The 19,840-nt window shown below is 44.4% G+C and overlaps 1 protein-coding gene across 1 annotated transcript; it reads left to right on the forward strand.

Annotated features, from left to right (window-relative positions):
• The first annotated feature begins 7,356 nt into the window (after positions 1-7,356).
• IVL (involucrin) lies at positions 7,357-10,826 on the forward strand. The gene is made up of 2 exons (XM_070467358.1): positions 7,357-7,421; positions 8,604-10,826. The coding sequence occupies exon 2, from the start codon at positions 8,627-8,629 to the stop codon at positions 10,496-10,498; it is 1,872 nt and encodes a 623-aa protein (XP_070323459.1). The 5' UTR covers positions 7,357-7,421; positions 8,604-8,626; the 3' UTR covers positions 10,499-10,826.
• Positions 10,827-19,840: the final 9,014 nt, after the last annotated feature.

Consider the following 19,840-nt stretch of genomic DNA (forward strand, 5'->3'; position numbering starts at 1 on the left):
ATGTGCTAACCACAAATATCACCTCACCAAATCCTCACAAAAGTCAAAGGAGGTGCAAATACCCATTTTTTAAAAAATATAATCACACACATTTATTAAAAATTTGCAAATAATATCTGCATGTTATAGTTTATTTTATAGTTAACAAATTCATATTTAAAATGCTACCACAGTTCCTCATTCAGTTCAGTTCAGTTCAGTCACTCAGTCATGTCCGACTCTTTTTGACCCCATGGACTGCAGCACGCCAGGCCTCCCTGTCCACGACCAACTCCTAGAGTCTACTCAAACACATGTCCATTTAGTTGGTGATGCCATCCAACCATCTCATCCTCTGTCGTCCCCTTCTCCTCCCGCCTTCAATCTTTCCCAGCATCAGGGTCTTTTCCAATGAGTCAGTTCTTCGCATCAGATGGCCAAAAGATGGAGTTTCAGCTTCAGCATCAGTCCTTCCAATGAATATTCAGGACTGATTTCCTTTAGGATGGACTGGTTGGATGTCCTTGCAGTCCAAGGGACTCTTAAGAGTCTTCTCCAACACCACAGTTCAAAAGCATCAATTCTTCGGCGCTCAGCTTTCTTTTTAGCCCAACTCTCGCATCCATACATGACCACTGGAAAAACCATAGCTTTGATTAGATGGGCCTTTGTTGGCAAAGTAATATCTCTGCTTTTTAATATGGTGTTAGGTTGGTCATAGCTTTTCTTCCAAGAAGCAAGTGTCTTTTATTTTCATGGCTGCAGCCACAATATGTAGTGATTTTGGAGACCAAAAAAATAAAGTCTGTCACTGTTTCCATTGTTTCCCCACCTATTTGCCCTGAAGTGTTGGGACCAGATGCCATGATCTTAGTTTTCTGAATGTCGAGTTTTAAGCCAACTTTTTCACTCTCCTCCTTCACTTTCATCTAGAGGCTCTTTAGTTCTTCTTCACTTTCTGCCATAAGGGTGGTGTCATCTGCATACCTGAGGTTATTGATATTTCTCCCGGCAATCTTGATTCCACCTTCTGTTTCATCCAGCCCAGAATTTCTCACGACATACTCTGCATATAAGTTAAATAAGCAGGGTGACAATATACAGCCTTGACATACTCCTTTTCCTATTTGGAGCCAGTCTGTTGTTCCATGTCCAGTTCTAAATGTTACTTCCTGGCCTGCATACAGATTTCTCAGGAGACAGGTAAGGTGGTCTGGTATTCCTATCTCTTGAAGAATTTTCCAGTTTTTTGTGATCCACACAGTCAAAGTCTTTGGCATAGTCAATAAAGCAGAAATACATACTTTTCTGGAACTCTCTTGCTTTTTGAATGATCCAGGGGTTATTGGCAATTAGATCTCTGGTTCCTCTGCCTTTTATAAATCCAGCTTGAACATCTGGAAGTTCACATTTCATGCACTGTTGAAGCCTGGCTTGGAGAATTTTGAGCATTACTTCGCTAGTGTGTGAGGTGAGTGCAATTGTGTGGTAGTTTGAGCATTCTTTGGCATTGCCTTTCTTTGGGATTGGAATGAAAACTGACCCTTTCCAGTTCCTCATATGTGAAATTAATTTTCAAAAATAATTTAATCTTTTCATATTCTATCTTATCTTCAAATGGAAAAACTTTTCTTCCAATTTTTGCTATTAAAATAGAGCTGGGGTGAATATGTTTTACAGATTTCCCCCCCCCACCCCGCCCTTTCTGGGCATTTCATTGGTATGGGTGAGAAATTACTAGATTAAAAATAGTATAAAAAAAAGAGATTTCTGTGTGTTAATTTTATATCCTGCAACTTGACTGTACTCGTTGATTAGCTCTAGTAATTTTCTGGTAGAGTCTTTAGGGTTTTCTATGTAGAGGATCATGTCATCTGCAAACAGCGAGAGTTTCACTTCTTCTTTTCCTATCTGGATTCCTTTTACTTCTTTTTCTGCCCTGATTGCTGTGGCCAAAACTTCCAAAACTATGTTGAATAGTAGTGGTGAGAGTGGGCACCCTTGTCTTGTTCCTGATTTCAGGGGAAATGCTTTCAATTTTTCACCATTGAGGGTGATGCTTGCTGTGGGTTTGTCATATATAGCTTTTATTATGTTGAGGTATGTTCCTTCTATTCCTGCTTTCTGGAGAGTTTTAATCATAAATGGATGTTGAATTTTGTCAAAGGCTTTTTCTGCATCTATTGAGATAATCCATTATACGCCAGTCAGGATGGCTGCTATCCAAAAGTCTACAAGCAATAAATGCTGGAGAGGGTGTGGAGAAAAGGGAACCCTCTTACACTGTTGGTGGGAATGCAAATTAGTACAGCCACTATGGAAAACAGTGTGGAGATTTCTTAAAAAGCTGGAAATAGAACTGCCATATGACCCAGCAATCCCACTTCTGGGCATACACACCAAGGAAACCAGATCTGAAAGAGCCACATGCACCCCAATGTTCATCGCAGCACTGTTTATAATAGCCAGGACATGGAAGCAACCCAGATGCCCATCAGCAGACGAATGGATGAGGAAGCTGTGGTACATATACACCATGGAATATTACTCAGCCATTAAAAAGAATTCATTTGAATCAGTTCTAATGAGATGGATGAAACTGGAGCCCATTATACAGAGCGAAGTAAGCCAGAAAGATAAAGACCATTACAGTATACTAACACATATATATGGACTTTAGAAAGATGGTAACGATAACCCTATATGCAAAACAGAAAAAGAGACTCAGATGTATGGAACAGACTTGTGGACTCTGGGAGAAGGCGAGGGTGGGATGTTTCAGGAGAACAGCATTGAAACATGTATATTATCTAGGGTGAAACGGATAACCAGCTCAGGTTGGGTACATGAGACAAGTGCTCGGGCCTGGTGCACTGGGAAGACCCAGAGGGATCGGGTGGAGAGGGAGGTGGGAGGGGGGACTGGGATGGGGAATACATGTAAATCCATGGCTAATTCATATCAATGTATAACAAAAACTACTGTAATGATGTAAAGTAATTAGCCTCCAACTAATAAAAATTAAAAAAAAAATAGTATAAAAAAAAGAGGGTAAAAAATAAATTTTTCTAGACAAAGAAACTGAGGGTCATAGAGGAAAAGCAGCTCATTTAGATAACAAGAGGTTGAGTGGGATTTAAACCCAAGTGCATCTGACTGCGAAGCCAACAGAACAGCAATCCTAGGGGTTGGATGAGGCTAAAACAGATCAGTCCCAGTCAGGAGGGCTTCCCTGGCAGCTCAGATGGCAAAGAATCTGTCTGCAGTGGGGGAGACCCGGGCTCAGTCCCTGAGTTGGGAAGATCTCCCAGAGAAGGCAAGGGCAACCCACTCCAGTATTCCTGCCTGGAAAATTCCATGGACAGAGGAGCTTGGCAGGCCCCAGTACGTGGGCTCTCAAAGAGTCGGACACGACTGATGGACTAACACACAAACACACATATACCAGCCAAGAAGTGGAGCTTTCTGTTCCCAGAACAAATGAGGGTCATGCTCAGGGCATTTTGATTGAATCTGAACCAAAGAAGACTGGTCCTTCCTCCAGGAAGCCCAGAACTGACCACATGGGGGTCAGCCTGTAGATGGCTGATTCACACTCAGAAGATGCCCCAGGTTATCTAGTGTAGCCCGTTACCTCTGTCAGATGCTCAGGCACCTGGGGAGGCAGCCTGGTGGGAAAGAGAGCCCGTGGGACAGAGATCAGCGTGTGGGAGCTCTGCTCAGCTGTGCTGCAGACCCTCTGTAGGACGCTGGATTTCTCATGTCCTCTCTTCAGACTTCACTGCCCACCTGTCACAAGACGGCACTGGCCCCTCAGTGGAGGGGACTGGGAAGTGCCAGGAAGCTCCTGGGCACACTGGCCAGGCCCTCCCCATGCGTTCTCCAGCTCCCACCCCTGCTCTCAGCTCAGAGGTGCTGCTGTAATCAGGTGCAGACAATCAGCTACCCAGGATGTGGTTTCCCAGGGAGCCCAAGAGGAGGGCATCCTGCAAGCTGGAGGAGAGGGCACTGAACAGCCCCTTTTCTCTGCTCCTGATCAACTTTCATGCCTTTGCTCCTCTAACTGCACCAGGAGCAGAGCTGTGTCTGTCTCTCCACAGTGATCAGATTCACAAGCAAGAAATTGGAAAGTAGCAACCTCACAGGTCAAGGAGGAGAGGCCAGAGGAAGACGTAAGGGAAGCACCAAGGTACATCAGACAGGCCAACCCAGGAGCCTAGAGAGGAAGACTCAGCCTCTTGGCCCTTTCTTGGTCTTTTCTCTCTTCCTGGAGCAGCAGATGGCCACAAAGGGCAAATGAGGAGCGGAGGCCAGTTTTCAGGAGGCACCATGGAGGAGGGCAGCGAGGACTATGGGCCTGTGGGAAGGTGGCCAGTACAGATTATAGACTGTGGGAAGATGTGGGCAACAGTGCCCTGGGCAGAGGAGAAGCCCCAGGGGATGGAGAAGATGTCCACGGCCTCAGAGGATGGGGGCTTTGCCTCTTTGGGAGACAGCCTAGGCGTGGCTACCCTAGATGAGAACGTGAGACATGGTCCAAGCCAGAACTGCAGGACCATCTGCCATCACCCCATCCCACCAGCTTACTAGGAGCTATCCTCATAACCCTCCTCCTGGGCCCCCCGGGCAGTGAAGTACGTGACCCATTCATCCTGCCCCCACAGCCAAGCAACAGTTCAAGAAGGATGTATCACTCAGAAAGAGAAACCAGCCAGTTTCTGGCTCTGCAAGAGAAAGAGCCAGGGCCTCCTTGAGCTGGGTTCAGGGCCTCTGCATGTGTCATGGGATATGAGCTCATCCCCACGACAGTGGGCGGGGGCTAGACAGTTACCCGGCCTCTTGGTGTGGACCCTGGGGCCCCGTGGGATCGCTCACGCAGACACCAAGAGAATCTCCTCCATGCACATGCCTGTCTCTGCCCCAGATGGGGCAATCTGAGGGCAGAGCATGGGGCCTCTGAGCCCCATGAGCTGGGGCTGGGGCTCCTCCAATCCTTCCCTGCGGGCGCGCGTGCACACACACACACACACACAACTCCAGGCTTCACCCTCCTCACCACACCCCGGCTCTGCCCAGTGGCCAAAGGCTCACACACTGTCTTCCCCCAAAGCTTTCATTATGCTGTGAATCAGAGGGCGGGAGGTAGATCTGGCAGATTCTAGTCCATGGAAACCCATAAGACCGGTGTGACTTCCTGGAGCAGGGACTGACAGTCATGAGCTGGGGAGAGGCAGATTCCTCCCATGTGAGGTCAGCTGCAAAGCACAAGGCATGGGTGCCTCTTTGTGAGGGTGCTGGCTTAGTTCTGCACGGGGGAAGGGGTGGGGGGCAGGGTGGAGAGCACTTGCCCTGCCCCAGAAGATGGCCAGCCCTGTGCTAACGGGAGACCATGTGAGGTCCCAGGTGAGGATCAGGGGCCACAGAGGGCATGAGCTGAGAGTATATTCCAGAAACCGGAGCCCTTCCATCTGTCGTTTCAGACTAAGCCCTAGGAGCACGACAAAATTAGCTCAGAAATAGATCTATTGGGGGCTTGGAGGGAGATGCCTGTGAGACACCATAGAGAAATCAGAACTTCTCAAAATTAGCCCCAGAAACAAGTATTTTCCTTGATTTTATTTTTTCTTTTATGATTAGGTTGTGAAGGAGAGAGATTAAATGATGTCCATAAAATAAGCTATTAAAGAGAAAGGCAAGTCACAATTCAATTTTGTTTATACACACACATGCATGACACTAAAATGCACTGTTCCTTCATTCTTTCCACTGATATTTATAAGCTATTGGTTATATTCAATGGTTAGGACAGGTTCTGGGGACATACTGGAAAACACAGCAGGCAAAACTCCTGCCTTTTACAGCTTATTTTTCAATGGGAGATTTGGAAAATAAACAAGTGGACAAAAGCAAATAAAGCAGCCCTCAGTTGTTATAAGTGAAATGCAGCAAATCAGGGGATACACTTTAGATGGTGTCCCGGGGAGTCCCTCTGCCAGGCCCCAGCATTAACTGTGAAACTGAAAGACGCAGAGTTAGGGATCCTGGGAGGCCCCAGAGGCGGGGAGCACTGGGCTTGTCTTAGTAACTGAGGACTCTCAGTAAGGGTCTTTGAACACTTGGTAGGGAGTTTACATTTTATTCCAAGAGGCTTAGGTCACCATTGTTGCTGGTGAGGGACAAGCCAGCTCTAACCCCCACCCTGAAAGTTTGCTTAAGCTACATTCAGAGAGTAGTTTAGAGAAAGTAGTGGATGATCTAGTTTTGATCTTTATGTCAGAGTGTTTGTGTGTGTGCACACACACGCATGCACACATGCTCAGTTACTTGGTCATGTCCGGCTCTTTGTGACCACATTGACTATAGCCCACCAGGCTCCTCTGTCTATGAAGTTATTAAAGGCAAGGCTACTGGAGCACGTTGCCATTTCCTACTCCACGGGATCTTCCTGACCCAAGAATCGAACCCATGTCTCTTGTGTCTCCTTCATTGGCAGGCAGGTTCTTTACCACTAGCACCACCTGGAAAGGCCCCTTAATCTTGATCTTTATATCTTCATGAATTTCCCCAAAACATTGTATGAGATGTTTGTTTTTATCACCGTAAAAAGTAATCCTTATTATTTTATATATCATAGATTTAATGCCTGTTTTCTTGCCTAAGTGGTCCAGGCCTTGGAGTTTTTGTGAGCTTGGCATTCTTGGGAACTTCTGTAGCTAGTCTTCAGCATAGGGCCTGGATAGCCCCTGACACATGGCAGGAGACTCCTGCAAGCCTTCTGCTTAACCTCTAAAGTTGTCAGACTGAACCCTCCCCCATCCCAGGACAGAGTACTTCCATGCAGAATGAAGTTACAGGTATGTCTTGAGAGCAGATGGGTTGTGGGTTAGTGGCCAAGAGAATCCCACAGGAGCCCTGTTTCTTCATGAAAAGTGGCTCCTCCCACCTTTAACCTGTGTCCAGACTGGGCATCCCAGAAAGACGTGTAACTTTCTATTCTGTGCCCTGGAATTGAATCCCTCAGCCTAATAAGGAAGATAAACCCATTTTACAGGTAAAGGAACTGAGATTCAGAAGAAAACTTTGGCTGAGGTAAAAAAAAAAAAAAAAGAGGAATAGGGACCAGTTTCCCAAGATGCCTCCCTCTCACCTCCCTGTGCCGAGGTGATGAGCCTCATGGGGGTGACTGAACCCCCAGAGCCCACTGGCCAGGCAGGAGCTGTGTATCTCTGTGAAAAGGGGCCCTCAGGGGTTTTCTGATTAAGGTGCCTATGATGAGTCAGGAAGGGGCTAGAGGAAGTTGACCAACTGGAGTGGTGAAACCAGTCCTTCTCCTTCAACTTGGAAAGGAGGCCAGGCTGGGGAACGGTATAAAGGGCACCTCGGCCCCTGCTCAGCTCAGCACTCCACTAGAAGCCTCTCCAGCTGGCCCTACTGTGAGTCTGGTAAGTGTTTGCTGGTAGAACCAGGCTTGGGACCTGGGGCCTCCCACAGGCCAGAATGTGGCTGGGGGTGGTCAGCCTGAGGGGGTGCAGGGGTCACTCGTGTGCAGGATTCAATTGGACCACTATCCTTCTGGGGGTGCTCAGGTCACTGTGCTGAGGGCTAGGTGCATGGCCTGGAAACAGAACAGACAGCAATCCCCTCATGCACCATGTTTTCTTCGGACTGTATTTTCAAGTGTGGGGGACAGGGAGAAGAGGAGTTAAGATAGGGGTGCAGGGGAAATATGGTCAGATTCTCTCCTAAAACTGCTTGATTTGAGATCACTATTATTTTTGTCTTCTCTAAAGGGGAACAGGGTCCAGGGACACACTTGTAATTTTTAACTGTGCTACAGAAGGGAGAAATGCCAAACGGGGAACACTTTCTATTTGGAGAACTCAGGCAGAGCAGGGGCAGGGAAACACAGTTTAGAAGTAGGAGACTTGAAAGAACCAGCCCCAGCTCTCAGCAACCTTCCAGCCCCCTCCCACCACCACCACCAGCCAAAGTTCAGAAGGTCAAGAGAGAAAGAAGCTCTGGAGCTGAATATGCCAACCGGTTCATTTTGCAGAGGACAAATCTGAGCCCCAGAGGGACTAAATGACATGCCTAGAACCACACCGCATTTCACTGGGAGATTTAAGCCAAGATAATGTCATGTGACTCCAGTCCAGGGCATGCACCATCACCTCTCAGATCCTCTTGGGATGGGCTACTGATTTTCCAGGACTTGGGGGTTCTCCAGGAGAACTTTTTCTTCCCCCCTGGCACCATCCCTCTTCCTGTCATAATCCCAGAGCTCATCTCTCCTGTTTGTCAGAGGAAGTCAGGAACAAGCCAGAGACAAGGATAGGCAAGAGAAGGAGGTGAAATGCTACCCAGCACACCTGCGCAAAGCAGTTCTGGAGACAGTCCTTGTTATTGGCTCTTGGGAACAATAAGCTCCCAGGAGGGCTTTTCCCTGCCCCTCTCCATCCCTACCTTCACCCTGCTGCTTCTGTGGAATGATAGCCCAGCATGATCAGGAGAATGCCCCACCCAAGGGAACTAGGAATGCTGAGAAACCAGGAACTGCTACAGATTCTTGGGCTTCATCTGTTTCCTTGCTTTCAGTAACTCCTCTGACCCCTCCTCTTTTTCAGGTTGACCAAAAGCAGCTTCCAAGATGTCCCAGCAGTACACTCTGCCAGTGATCCTGCCCCCTGCCCTCTCTCAGGAGCCCCTCAAGCCTGCTTCTCCTCCCACCAATACCCAGCAGGAGCAAGTGAAGCAGCCAACTCCACTGCCTGCCCCATGCCAGGAGGTACACTCGGAGCTCCCGGGGGAGGTCCCCTTGGAGCTCAGAGAGAAACACACAATTGTGAAGGGGGTGCCTGAGCAAAAGTGTGAACCAGAGCAAGTGGAGCCAGAGCAGCAAGAACAACATGTGGAACAGCAGCAGCAAGAGCCACAGGTGCAGGAAGTGCATGTGGAGTTGCAGCAGCAAAAGTCTCAGGTGCAGGAACAACATGCGAAGCAGAGACAACAAGAATCACAAGTGCCAGAAGTTCATGTGGAGCAGCAACAGCAAGAGTCACAGGTACAGGAAGTGCATGTGGAGCAGCAGCAGCAAGAGTCACAGGTACAGGAAGTGCATGTGGAGCAGCAGCAGCAAGAGTCACAGGTGCCAGAAAAGCATGTGAAGCTGCAGCAACAAGAGTTGCAAGTGCAGGAAGTGCATGTGGAGCAACAAGAGTCACAGGTTCCAAAAGTGCATGTGGAGCAGCAGCAGCAAGAGTCACAGGTGCAGGAAGTGCATGTGGAGCAGCAGCAGCAAGAGTCACAGGTACAGGAAGTGCATGTGGAGTTGCAGCAGCAAGAGTCACAGGTACAGGAAGTGCATGTGGAGCAGCAGCAGCAAGAGTCACAGGTGCAGGAAGTGCATGTGGAGCAGCAGCAGCAAGAGTCACAGGTACAGGAAGTGCATGTGGAGCAGCAGCAGCAAGAGTCACAGGTGCCAGAAAAGCATGTGAAGCTGCAGCAACAAGAGTTGCAAGTGCAGGAAGTGCATGTGGAGCAACAAGAGTCACAGGTGCCGGAAGTGCATGTGGAGCAGCAACAAAAAGAGTCACAGGTGCCGGAAGTGCATGTGGAGCAGCAGCAGCAAGAGTCACAGGTGCCGGGAGTGCATGTGGAGCAGCAGCAGCAAGAGTCACAGGTGCCGGGAGTGCATGTGGAGCAGCAGCAGCAAGAGTCACAGGTGCCGGAAGTGCATGTGGAGCAGCAGCAAGAGTCACAGGTGCTGGAAGAGCATGTGGAGCAGCAGCAGCAAGAGTCACAGGTGCCGGAAGTGCATGTGGAGCAGCAGCAAGAGTCACAGGTGCCAGAAAAGCATGTGAAGCTGCAGCAACAAGAGTTGCAAGTGCAGGAAGTGCATGTGGAGCAACAAGAGTCACAGGTTCCAAAAGTGCATGTGGAGCAGCAGCAGCAAGAGTCACAGGTGCAGGAAGTGCATGTGGAGTTGCAGCAGCAAGAGTCACAGGTGCCGGAAGTGCATGTGGAGCAGCAGCAGCAAGAGTCACAGGTGCTGGAAGTGCATGTGGAGCAGCAACAAAAAGAGTCACAGGTGCCGGAAGTGCATGTGGAGCTGCAGCAGCTAGAGTCACAGGAACAGGAAGTGCATGTCAAAAAACAACAGCACGAGCTACAGGAGCAGGAAGTGCAGCAGCAAAAAGAACAGCATGAGGAATATCAGGAAGTAGAACATCTGGGGCCGCAGCTGGAGCGGGAGAAAACACAAAGAGAGCAGCACCTAAAAGGACAGCTGGAACAGGAGAAGGTCCTGGACCAGCAATTGGATCAAGAACCAGCAAAGAGAGAGGAACAACTGGAAAAGAAAGAAGAGCAACTGCTGGAGCAGCAGGAGGGGCAGCTGAAACAGCCTGTGTTTGTCCCAGCTCCCGGCCAGGTCCAAGAGACCCAAACAGTCCTGCCACTGAAGGGAAAAGCCTTGCCCTCTGAGGAAGCAGGAGGTGTAGTGCCTTCTAAACATAAGTAACCACCTGCAGTGTCCAAGAGGCCCCGGAAATCCCATACAAGTGAAAAGAGAGCCAGTGGCCTCGCTTATCTCGGGCCCCCAACCTGGGTGACCCGCCTCATCTGTGAACCTGCCTGACCCTGACCTTCTACATGTCTCTTTGATAGGGCTGGGGTGGGGGGAGTTAGAGCCCAGCATCCACCTCTGACGAGCCCAATCCCAACCTCAGGTGGCCAGAGGCTTTACCTGAGGAGAGAGTGACTATAGCTACTCTGACTACATCCCCACTATTATAGCTGAATCTGTGAGTGTGTACAATAACACAGAATAAATCCTGGAAGGCTTGGAATCCTGTATTTTCTTTGACTTTTTACTCTCTATCACTCACCATATAAAAACCCGTGTGCAGGTTAAAGGTTGAGAATGACTCTCTTGGCCAGTTCCCATAGGTGGACAGATACTCTGACCCCTCTTTGATTCTGTACCCAAACCACTCAATGCATTCAACAGCTTCTAAAAGTGAAATGAAAACAACAGCAAAACAAAAGTTCACTTGTGTACCTGAAAGTAGCACTCAACAGTCAGGAAGAAGGAATGGGTTACCTTGGCTGAGGGAAGAGGATCTATTCACCTCAGTTCAGCCCTGCTTTCCATTATACCCACTGAACCCAATCCTAGTCCCAGGCTAAAGGCATGGGTAGGGAGTGGGGGCTCCACCTGGGTTCTGGTGCTTGCCCAGATTTTCTCTCCCAGAATTTTCTCTCCACAGATTTTCTCTCCATGGTTTCCAAGAGTCTTGGAACTGCTGACATGGTTAAGGAAGACTTTAGGAAAGTAAGGTAGCAGAATTGGGGAAGATGGGGAGAAGAGGGACTTCTGGGACTGGTCTCTGATGGAGAAAATGTCACCAAGGGAAGCAAAGTTTGGGCCAACTGGAATCAGAGGAGCCAATAGCTTGCAGAAACACAGATTTAAGGTCATTGCAGTGGTTTTCCCTCCCTGACATTTCTGTAGCCTTTACTACCTACCATCAACCACATCAGGACATGGGGCTCTTTCCTTCCTGGGAATCACCTTGTGTGTGCACTCAGTCATGCCCGACTCTTTGTGACCCTATGGACTGTAGCCCACCAAGTTCCTCTGTCCATGGAATTTTCCAGACAAGAATACTGGAGTGAGTTGCTATTTCCTCCTCCAGGGGGTCTTTCTGACCCAGAGATCAAACCCACATCTTCTGCATCCCCTGCATTATAGGCAGATTCATAACTGCTGAACCACCAGGGTTCTGATAATTTAACATCATCTCAGGCAGGTTTTCTCAAGTTACCCAAAGCTGTTTCATCACAATCATGAGCATATGTCAGGGACATCTCTTTTGAGAATGCCATATGCACCCAACGTCAATGGGTCTGAAAGGCACTTAGTGTCCCTTACTCCCTGCCCAACTCCAGTGACACTGTCATTCCTCATTAGGAATTCTCTCTCTTGGGTAATGATACCATCTGTGCATTCACCAAAGCCAGAGAAACCACATCATTCCTTATGCTCATTTCCTCTTCTTCCCTACCCCCACACCAGAGATCAATCCTTGCTACCCCTTCCCACACCCTCCAAGCTTTGACCGAGGTCATTTCTCACCTGAATGATTGCAATGGCCCTCAAGCTGTTCTTTGATCCCTGTGTCCACATACCCAGGAATTCATCCATCACATGGTGAACAGGGTGTTTCATTCAAAATTTTGATCTCAATACTTGGGTGAGAGCCACTCCTTGGGTGGCTCTCATTATTTAGAGGATGAAATTGCAGGTTCAAGTCCTCCTAAGAGGACAAGAGTTAAAAGGAAGCTTGGGTAGAACTGGGTGGGAAGATTGGGGGCACACGGAGAAGTAATTAGAAACACCCAGAATGTGTGCAATTTTTTTTGAAGTCCTAGGTTTTGATTTGTAATAGACCTTTTTGGTGGTTCTTTTCTTTTTAAAAAAATTTATTTATTTAACTAGCGTAGATATACAATACTGTGTTACTTTCAGGTGTACAACTTCAGACTCTTTCCTATTGTAGGTTATTACAAGATATTGAATAGAGCTCCATGTACTATACAACAGAACTTTATTGTTTATAGATTTTATATATAGCAGAATGTATAAAATACCTTTTTTTTCAGAATAGCTTTTGATTTATGAAAAGGTCAAGAAGATAGTACAGAGAGTTACTTTATAATTTACACCCAGTTTCCCTTGTTATTAACACCTTATATTAGTATGGCACATTTATTACTATAATTAGCAAAACAGTAGTGGTACATTATTATTAGCTGAAGTTCATGGTTTATTCCAATTATTTTAGCCTTCACCTGATGTCTTTTCCTGTTTCAGGATCCCATCTAGAATACCACACTACTGTCTTGTTGCCTTAGGCTCCTCTTAACTGTGATGGTTCCTCAGACTTTCTTTGGTTTTTGATGACCTTGATAGTTTTGAGGCATCCTGGTCTGGTATTTTATAGAATATCCCTCAGTTTGGGTTTGTCTGATGTTTTCTTCATGGTTTGACTGGAGTTATTGCTTTTTAGGAGGAATACCATAGAGGTAAACTGCCTTTTTCATTACATTATATAAAGAGTACATACTACTCACGTGATTTATTACCTTGATCACCTGGCTGAGGTAGTATATATCAGGCTTCTCCACTGTAAAATTACTGTCTTCGGCCTCCCTCCCAACACCCCATCTGACTATACTGTATTCTTTGGAAGGAAGTCATTCTGCAAAGCCCACAATTAAGAAAGGATTGAGGAGTTAAGCTCCCTGTCACTGAAGATGGAGTATCCTCATAAATTATTTTGAATTATCCATATAGGAGACATATTTATTTCCTCTCCTTATGTATATATGGATGTGTATATGTTTGATGTGTATATGGGTAGATGTGTTTGATCATTTATTTATGTCAGCATGTACTCATTAATATTGTGCTTTATACTTTGGGTTATACTCCAGTAGTACTTTATTTTTTATTGTGGTAAATTACTCATGACATCAAATTTCATGTATTAATCATGTGCAGTTCAGAGGTTTTAAGTACATTCATGTTGTTGTGCAAGCGTCACCACCATCCCTCTTGCAAGACTGAAACTCTGTACCTATTAAACAATAATTCCCCATGACCTTCTCCCTGCAGCCCTCAGCAACCACCATTCTCCTTTCTTTCATTTTTAAAAATCTCCCTTTTCCCCCTACACCCCTGCTTCTTATAACCACTACTCTGCTCTATGCTACTATAAATTCAGCTTCTTTGGGGTCACAAATTTCATCTCCCTTTCTGAGATTAAATTTGCTATTGTTGTTTAGTCTCTAAGCCATGTCCAACTCTTTTGTGACCCCATGGTCTGTAGCCCTCCAGGCTACTCCATGGAATTTTCTAGGTTGCCATTTCCTTCTCCAGGGGGTCTTCCCAACACAGGGATTAAACCCACATCTGCATTGGCAGGTGGCTTCTTTACCACTGAGCCACCAGGGAAGTCCAAATTATACACACACACACACACACACACACACACACACGCACGCACACATTATAATATAACATCATATATCACATTTTCTTTACCCATTCATCCATTGCCATTTAAGTTGTTTCCATATCTTGGTTATCATTAATAATGCTGAAATGAACATGGGATATCTCTTCAAGATACTGATTTCATTTCCTTTGTGTATATATCCAGAAGTGGTATTGCTGAATCATATGGCAGCTTTAGTTTTAAATTTTCGAGGAAATTTCATACTGTTTTCCACAATAACTATAGCGATTGCATCCCTACCAACAGTGTACAAGGATTATCTTTTCTTCACATTCTTGCCAACACTTGTTAGCTTTTGACATTTTTATAATAGCAGTTCTAACAGGTGTGAGAGGATATCCCACTGTGGTTTGATTTGCATTTCCCTGTTGATAAGTGATGTTGGGAACCTTTTCATATACCTGCTGGAAACAGCATGATATTGACATAAATAGAGATACATGGATCAAAGAAACAGATTGGAGAAACTAGAAATAAATCCATGCTTATGTGGTCAATTAATTTTTTTTTTGGTCAATAAATTTTTGACAAAGACACCAAGAATACAAGATGAGGAAGGATAGTCTCTTCAATAAACGGTGTTGAGAAAACTGGATATTCAGTGCAAAAAAATAAAATCAGACTCTCAGAATGATACACAAAAGTCAACCCAAATGGATTAAAGACTTAAAAGCAAGACCTAAAACCAACTTATCTAGAGAATAAGTTCCTTGGCAGTGGTCTTGGCTATAATAGTATGGTCTGTCACCAAAAGGAGTTTGTTCACATCCAAAATATATAAGGAACTCATACAAATTAAAAAAAAAAGAAAACAAACAAACGAAAAATCCGATTTTAAAATGGGCAAAAGATCCAGATAGTACTTTCTTTATTTTGGGCAAAGGACCTGAATAGTATTTTATTTTGTTGCTTAAATTGTTCCAGCTTTCGCCATTAGGAGATCTTTCAATAGATTCCTGTGTCCGTGGTTAAACATCAAAATGGAGTTTTTAGTTTTTGTTTTTCCTTCGTTCCTTTGATTTTTTGAGCATCCCATCCTTTCTGGCACTACGAGGTACTCCAGGCTTATCATGTATATTCGTGCCCCAATCCTAGAGTTAACAAATTCTTCGAGGAGTCCTGGTTGATTTTACTGGAGAATGCCATTAAAAACCAAGATCTGTTATGCTCACTTTTACTAGTTTATTGTTTCTTTTGGATCCACTCAATTCACATAGGAAATATATGTATGTGTACTAACATGTATGTGTATGTGTGCATGAGTGTGCATTTCTATATATAACCACCTGTATTTATATTAAGCTAAACATAGCTCATACCACCATCTCCAACTATAATCCTTAACCACATGAATCATTCTAGCCTCTTTCTCATATGTAAATTCCAACTCCAACAGTGAAAAATGTCACACCTACCATCCACCATCCATCTTCTTAATTGTTCATTTCTAGTGTACATTCAGAGAAGAATCAGAAGTGACACTAGTGGTAAAGAATCCACCTGCCAACAAAGGAGATGCATATTCAATCCCTGGGTCAGGAAGATCCCCTGGAGTAGGAATTGGCAACCCACTCCAGTATACTTGCCTGGAAAATTCCTGAACAGAGGAATGTGGTAGGCTAGAGTCCGTGGGGTCACAAAGAGTCGGACATGACTGAGCACAGCATGAAAGTTAAAGTGTTAGTCTCCCAGTCATGTCAAACTCTTTGTGACCCCATGGACAGTAGCCTGCCAGGCTCTTCTGTCCATGGGACTTCCCCTAGGCAAGATTACTGGAGTGGGTTGCCATTTCCATCTCGTACTGCAATGCTGATAAGCAGCTCTTATGCCTTTAGTCTTACATGTTTCTCTCATTTACACAGCTATTTAAGTCAGTTTCTTTTTCTCTTACCTTCTCCAATGAGGCAGTTGCATACATTTGTAACACAGATAATATCGTAACAGTCTATATTCTTTCCTAGGATTCCCCAACTTCTTATTTGTTCTTTATTTTGCATGCATTGTTTCACTCTATGTGCTGTAAAATTCTATTGGTTTTAACAAATGAAAAATTATATATGTGTGTGTGTGTGTGTGTGTGTGTGTGTGTGTGTAATCATGCAGAGTAGTTTCATTGCCCTAAAACAGAGTCATCTATGCTTCACCTATCCAACCCTTCTGTGCTCTCCTTGAACCCTAATCTTTATTCTATTTCTATAATTTTGCCTTTATAGAATGTCATGTAATTAAAATCAGACTAGCTTCTTTGACTTTGGAGGAGGCAATAGCATCCCGCTCCAGTACTCTTGCCTGGAAAATCCCATGGACAGAGGAGCCTGGTGGGCTGCAGTCCATGGGGTCGCTAAGAGTCGGACACGACTGAGCAACTTAGCTGCAGCACCAGCTTCTTTGACTTAGAAATAGGCATTTAAAAATTCTGCAGAGGATGCGGAGAAAAACGAACCCTCTTACACACTGTTGGTGGGAATGCAAACTAGTACAGCCACTATGGAAAACAGTGTAGAGATTCCTTAAAAATCTGGAAATAGAACTGCCATATGACCCAGCAATCCCACTGCTGGGCATACACACAGAGGAAACCAGATCTGAAAGAGACACGTGTACCCCAATGTTCATCACAGCACTGTTTATAATAGCCAGGACATGGAAGCAACCTAGATGCCCATCAGCAGATGAATGGATAAGAAAGCTGTGGTACATATACACAATGGAATATTACTCAGCCATTAAAAAGAATGCATTTGAATCAGTTCTGATGAGGTGGATAAAACTGTAGCCTATTACACAGAGTGAAGTAAGTCAGAAAGAAAAACACCAATACAGTATTCTAACACATATATATGGAATTTAGAAAGATGGTAACGATGATCCTATATGAGAGACAGCAAAAGAGACCCAGATGTAAAGAACAGTATTTTGGACTCTGTCGGAGAAGGCAAGGGTGGGATGATTTGAGAGGGTAAAGTTGAAACGTGTATATTATCATATGTGAAGTGGATTGCTGGTCCAGGTTTGATGCCTGAGACAGGGTGCCCTGGGCTGGTGCACTGGGATGATCCTGGGGAATGGGATGGGGAGGGAGTTGGGAGGGGGGTTCTGGATGAGGAACACATGTGTGCCCATGGCTGATTCATGTTGATGTTTGGCAGAAACCACTACAATATTGTAAAGTAATTAGCATCCAAATAAAATAAATAAATAAATTTAAAAAAAAGAAATAGGCATTTAAGTTCCATCCCTGTCTTTCTGTGATTTGATAGCTTATTTCTTTTTGTCGCTAGTATCCTATTGTATGGAAATATCACAGTTTGCTTATCCATTCATCTATCAAAAGATATCTTGGTTGCTTCCATTTTTTGGTGATTGTTGAATAAAACTTCTTTTTTTTTTTTTCCATTTATTTTTATTAGTTGGAGGCCAATTACTCCACAACACTGCAGTGGTTTTTGTCATACATTGAAATGAATTAGCCATGGATTTACATGTATTCCCCATCCCGGTCCCCCCTCCCACCTCCCTCTCCACCCGATCCCTCTGGGTCTTCCCAGTGCACCAGGCCCAAGCACCTGTCTCATGCATCCCACCTGGGCTGGTGATCTGTTTCACCCTAGATATACATGTTTCGATGCTGTTCTCTTGAAACATTCCACCCTCGCCTTCTCCCACAGAGTCCACAAGTCTGTTCTATACATCTGAGTCTCTTTTTCTTTTTTTGCATATAGGGTTATCGTTACCATCTTTCTAAATTCCATATATATGTGTTAGTATACTGTAATGGTCTTTATCTTTCTGGCTTACTTCACTCTGTATAATGGGCTCCAGTTTCATCCATCTCATTAGAACTGATTCAAATGAATTCTTTTTAATGGCTGAGTAATATTCCATGGTGTATATGTAGATTGTGGAATAAAACTTCTATAAATCTTTGTGTGCAGGCTTTTTGTGGCCTCAGATTTTTAAATCAAGTAAATCCCTAGAGTTTCTAGGTCATATGGTAAGATTATATTTAGCTTTGTCATAAACAGGTATCCTCTATTCCAAAGTGTCTGTACTATTTTGTATTGCCACCAGCCATGAATGAGAGTTTCTGTTGCCTGGCATCCTCACAATGTTTAATGTTGACTTTTTGTATTTTAGCCATTATAATAGATGTGCAAAAGTGAAGGTTGCTCAGTCATGTCCAACCCTTTGCCATCCCACAGACTACACAGTCCATGGAATTCTCCAGGCCAGAATACTGGAGTGGATAGCCGTTCCCTTCTCTAGGGGATCTTCCCAACCCAGGGATCGAACCCAGGTCTCCTGCATTGCAGGTGGATTCTTTATCAGCTGAACCACAAGGGAAGCCCAAGAATACTGGAATGGGTAGCCTATCCCTTCTCCAGAGGATCTTTCCTGACCCAGGAATTGAACCAGGGTTTCCTGCATTGCAGGCGGATTCTTTACTAACTGAGCTGTAGATGTATAGTGGTGTCTTATATTTTTAATTTGTAATTCCCTGATGAAAAATGATGTTGAGTATATTTTCATTATACTTGTTTGTCCTCTATCTTCTTTGGTGAGCAGTTGTCTTATGGAAAGCTACCATATGATCCTGCAATCCCACTCCTGGGCATATCCTGGGAAAAGCATGGTCTGAAAGGATACATGCACCCCAGTGTTCACTGCAGCTCTATTTACAATAACCAAGACATGGAAGTGAGCCAAATGTCCACTGACAAAGGAATGGATAAAGCTGAGGCACATATATGTAATGGAATGTTACTCAGCCATTAAAATGAATGAAATAATGCCAATTGCAGCAACATGAATGGACCTGGAGACTCTCTTACTGAGTGAAATAAGTCAGACAGAGAAGGATATTGTATGATATTGCTCATATGCAGAATCTAAAAAGAAATGATACAAATGAACTAATTCATAAAACAGAAACAGACTCACAGATTTAAAGAATGAACTTTGGGTTGCCAGGTGGAAAGGATGAAGGGAAGGGATAGTTAGGGAGTTTGGGACTTACTTGTACACATTCCTATATTCAAAACAGATAACCAATAAGATCCTACTGTATAGCAAAGGGAACTCTGCTCAGTGTTATATAACAAACTAAATGGAAAAAGAATTTGTAAAAGAATAGATACATGTATAGATATGTATGTACACCTATACACAGGTGTGGATGTGTATGTATACGTATGTATGTATACACACACACCCATGTATACATGTAGCCGAATCACTTTGCTGTACATTTGAAACTATCGCAACATTGCTAATCAGCTATACTCTAATATAACATAAAAAGTTTAAAAAAATCACAGCTCTGAAGAGAATTAATTATAGAGGCAGGCACCAGTGAAAACAGGGTCTAGAGTGGCAGTAGATGAGAGCTGCTTTGATTAATGATGTGGTAGAGGACAACTTTTGTGATTCTAAAAATGTTAATTTCCTTAAAATGCATAAATTTTTAATTAAACAAATAAAAATTTTAAAAATTAAAGCTCACCAACTATCCCAAGGTCACTTGGGTTTTCTCCTAGGTTACCCTAGAGAAATTTTATAGATTTTTTATATTTAGGTCCATGATCAATTTTAAGTTAATTTTTTATGAAAGGTATAAAGTCTGGGTCTCAATTCATTCTTTTTTTTTTTTTTGGTATATAAATGTCCAATTGCTCCAACATGACTTGTTGAAAAGACTTTCTCCACTGAAATGCCTTTGCCCCTTTGTCAAAATCAGTTGACTCTGCTTATGTAGATCTATTTTTGGTTCACTATTTAGT

The sequence above is a fragment of the Odocoileus virginianus genome, chromosome 5 (genome assembly GCF_023699985.2).
Source record: "Odocoileus virginianus isolate 20LAN1187 ecotype Illinois chromosome 5, Ovbor_1.2, whole genome shotgun sequence".
Lineage (NCBI taxonomy): Eukaryota > Metazoa > Chordata > Mammalia > Artiodactyla > Cervidae > Odocoileus > Odocoileus virginianus.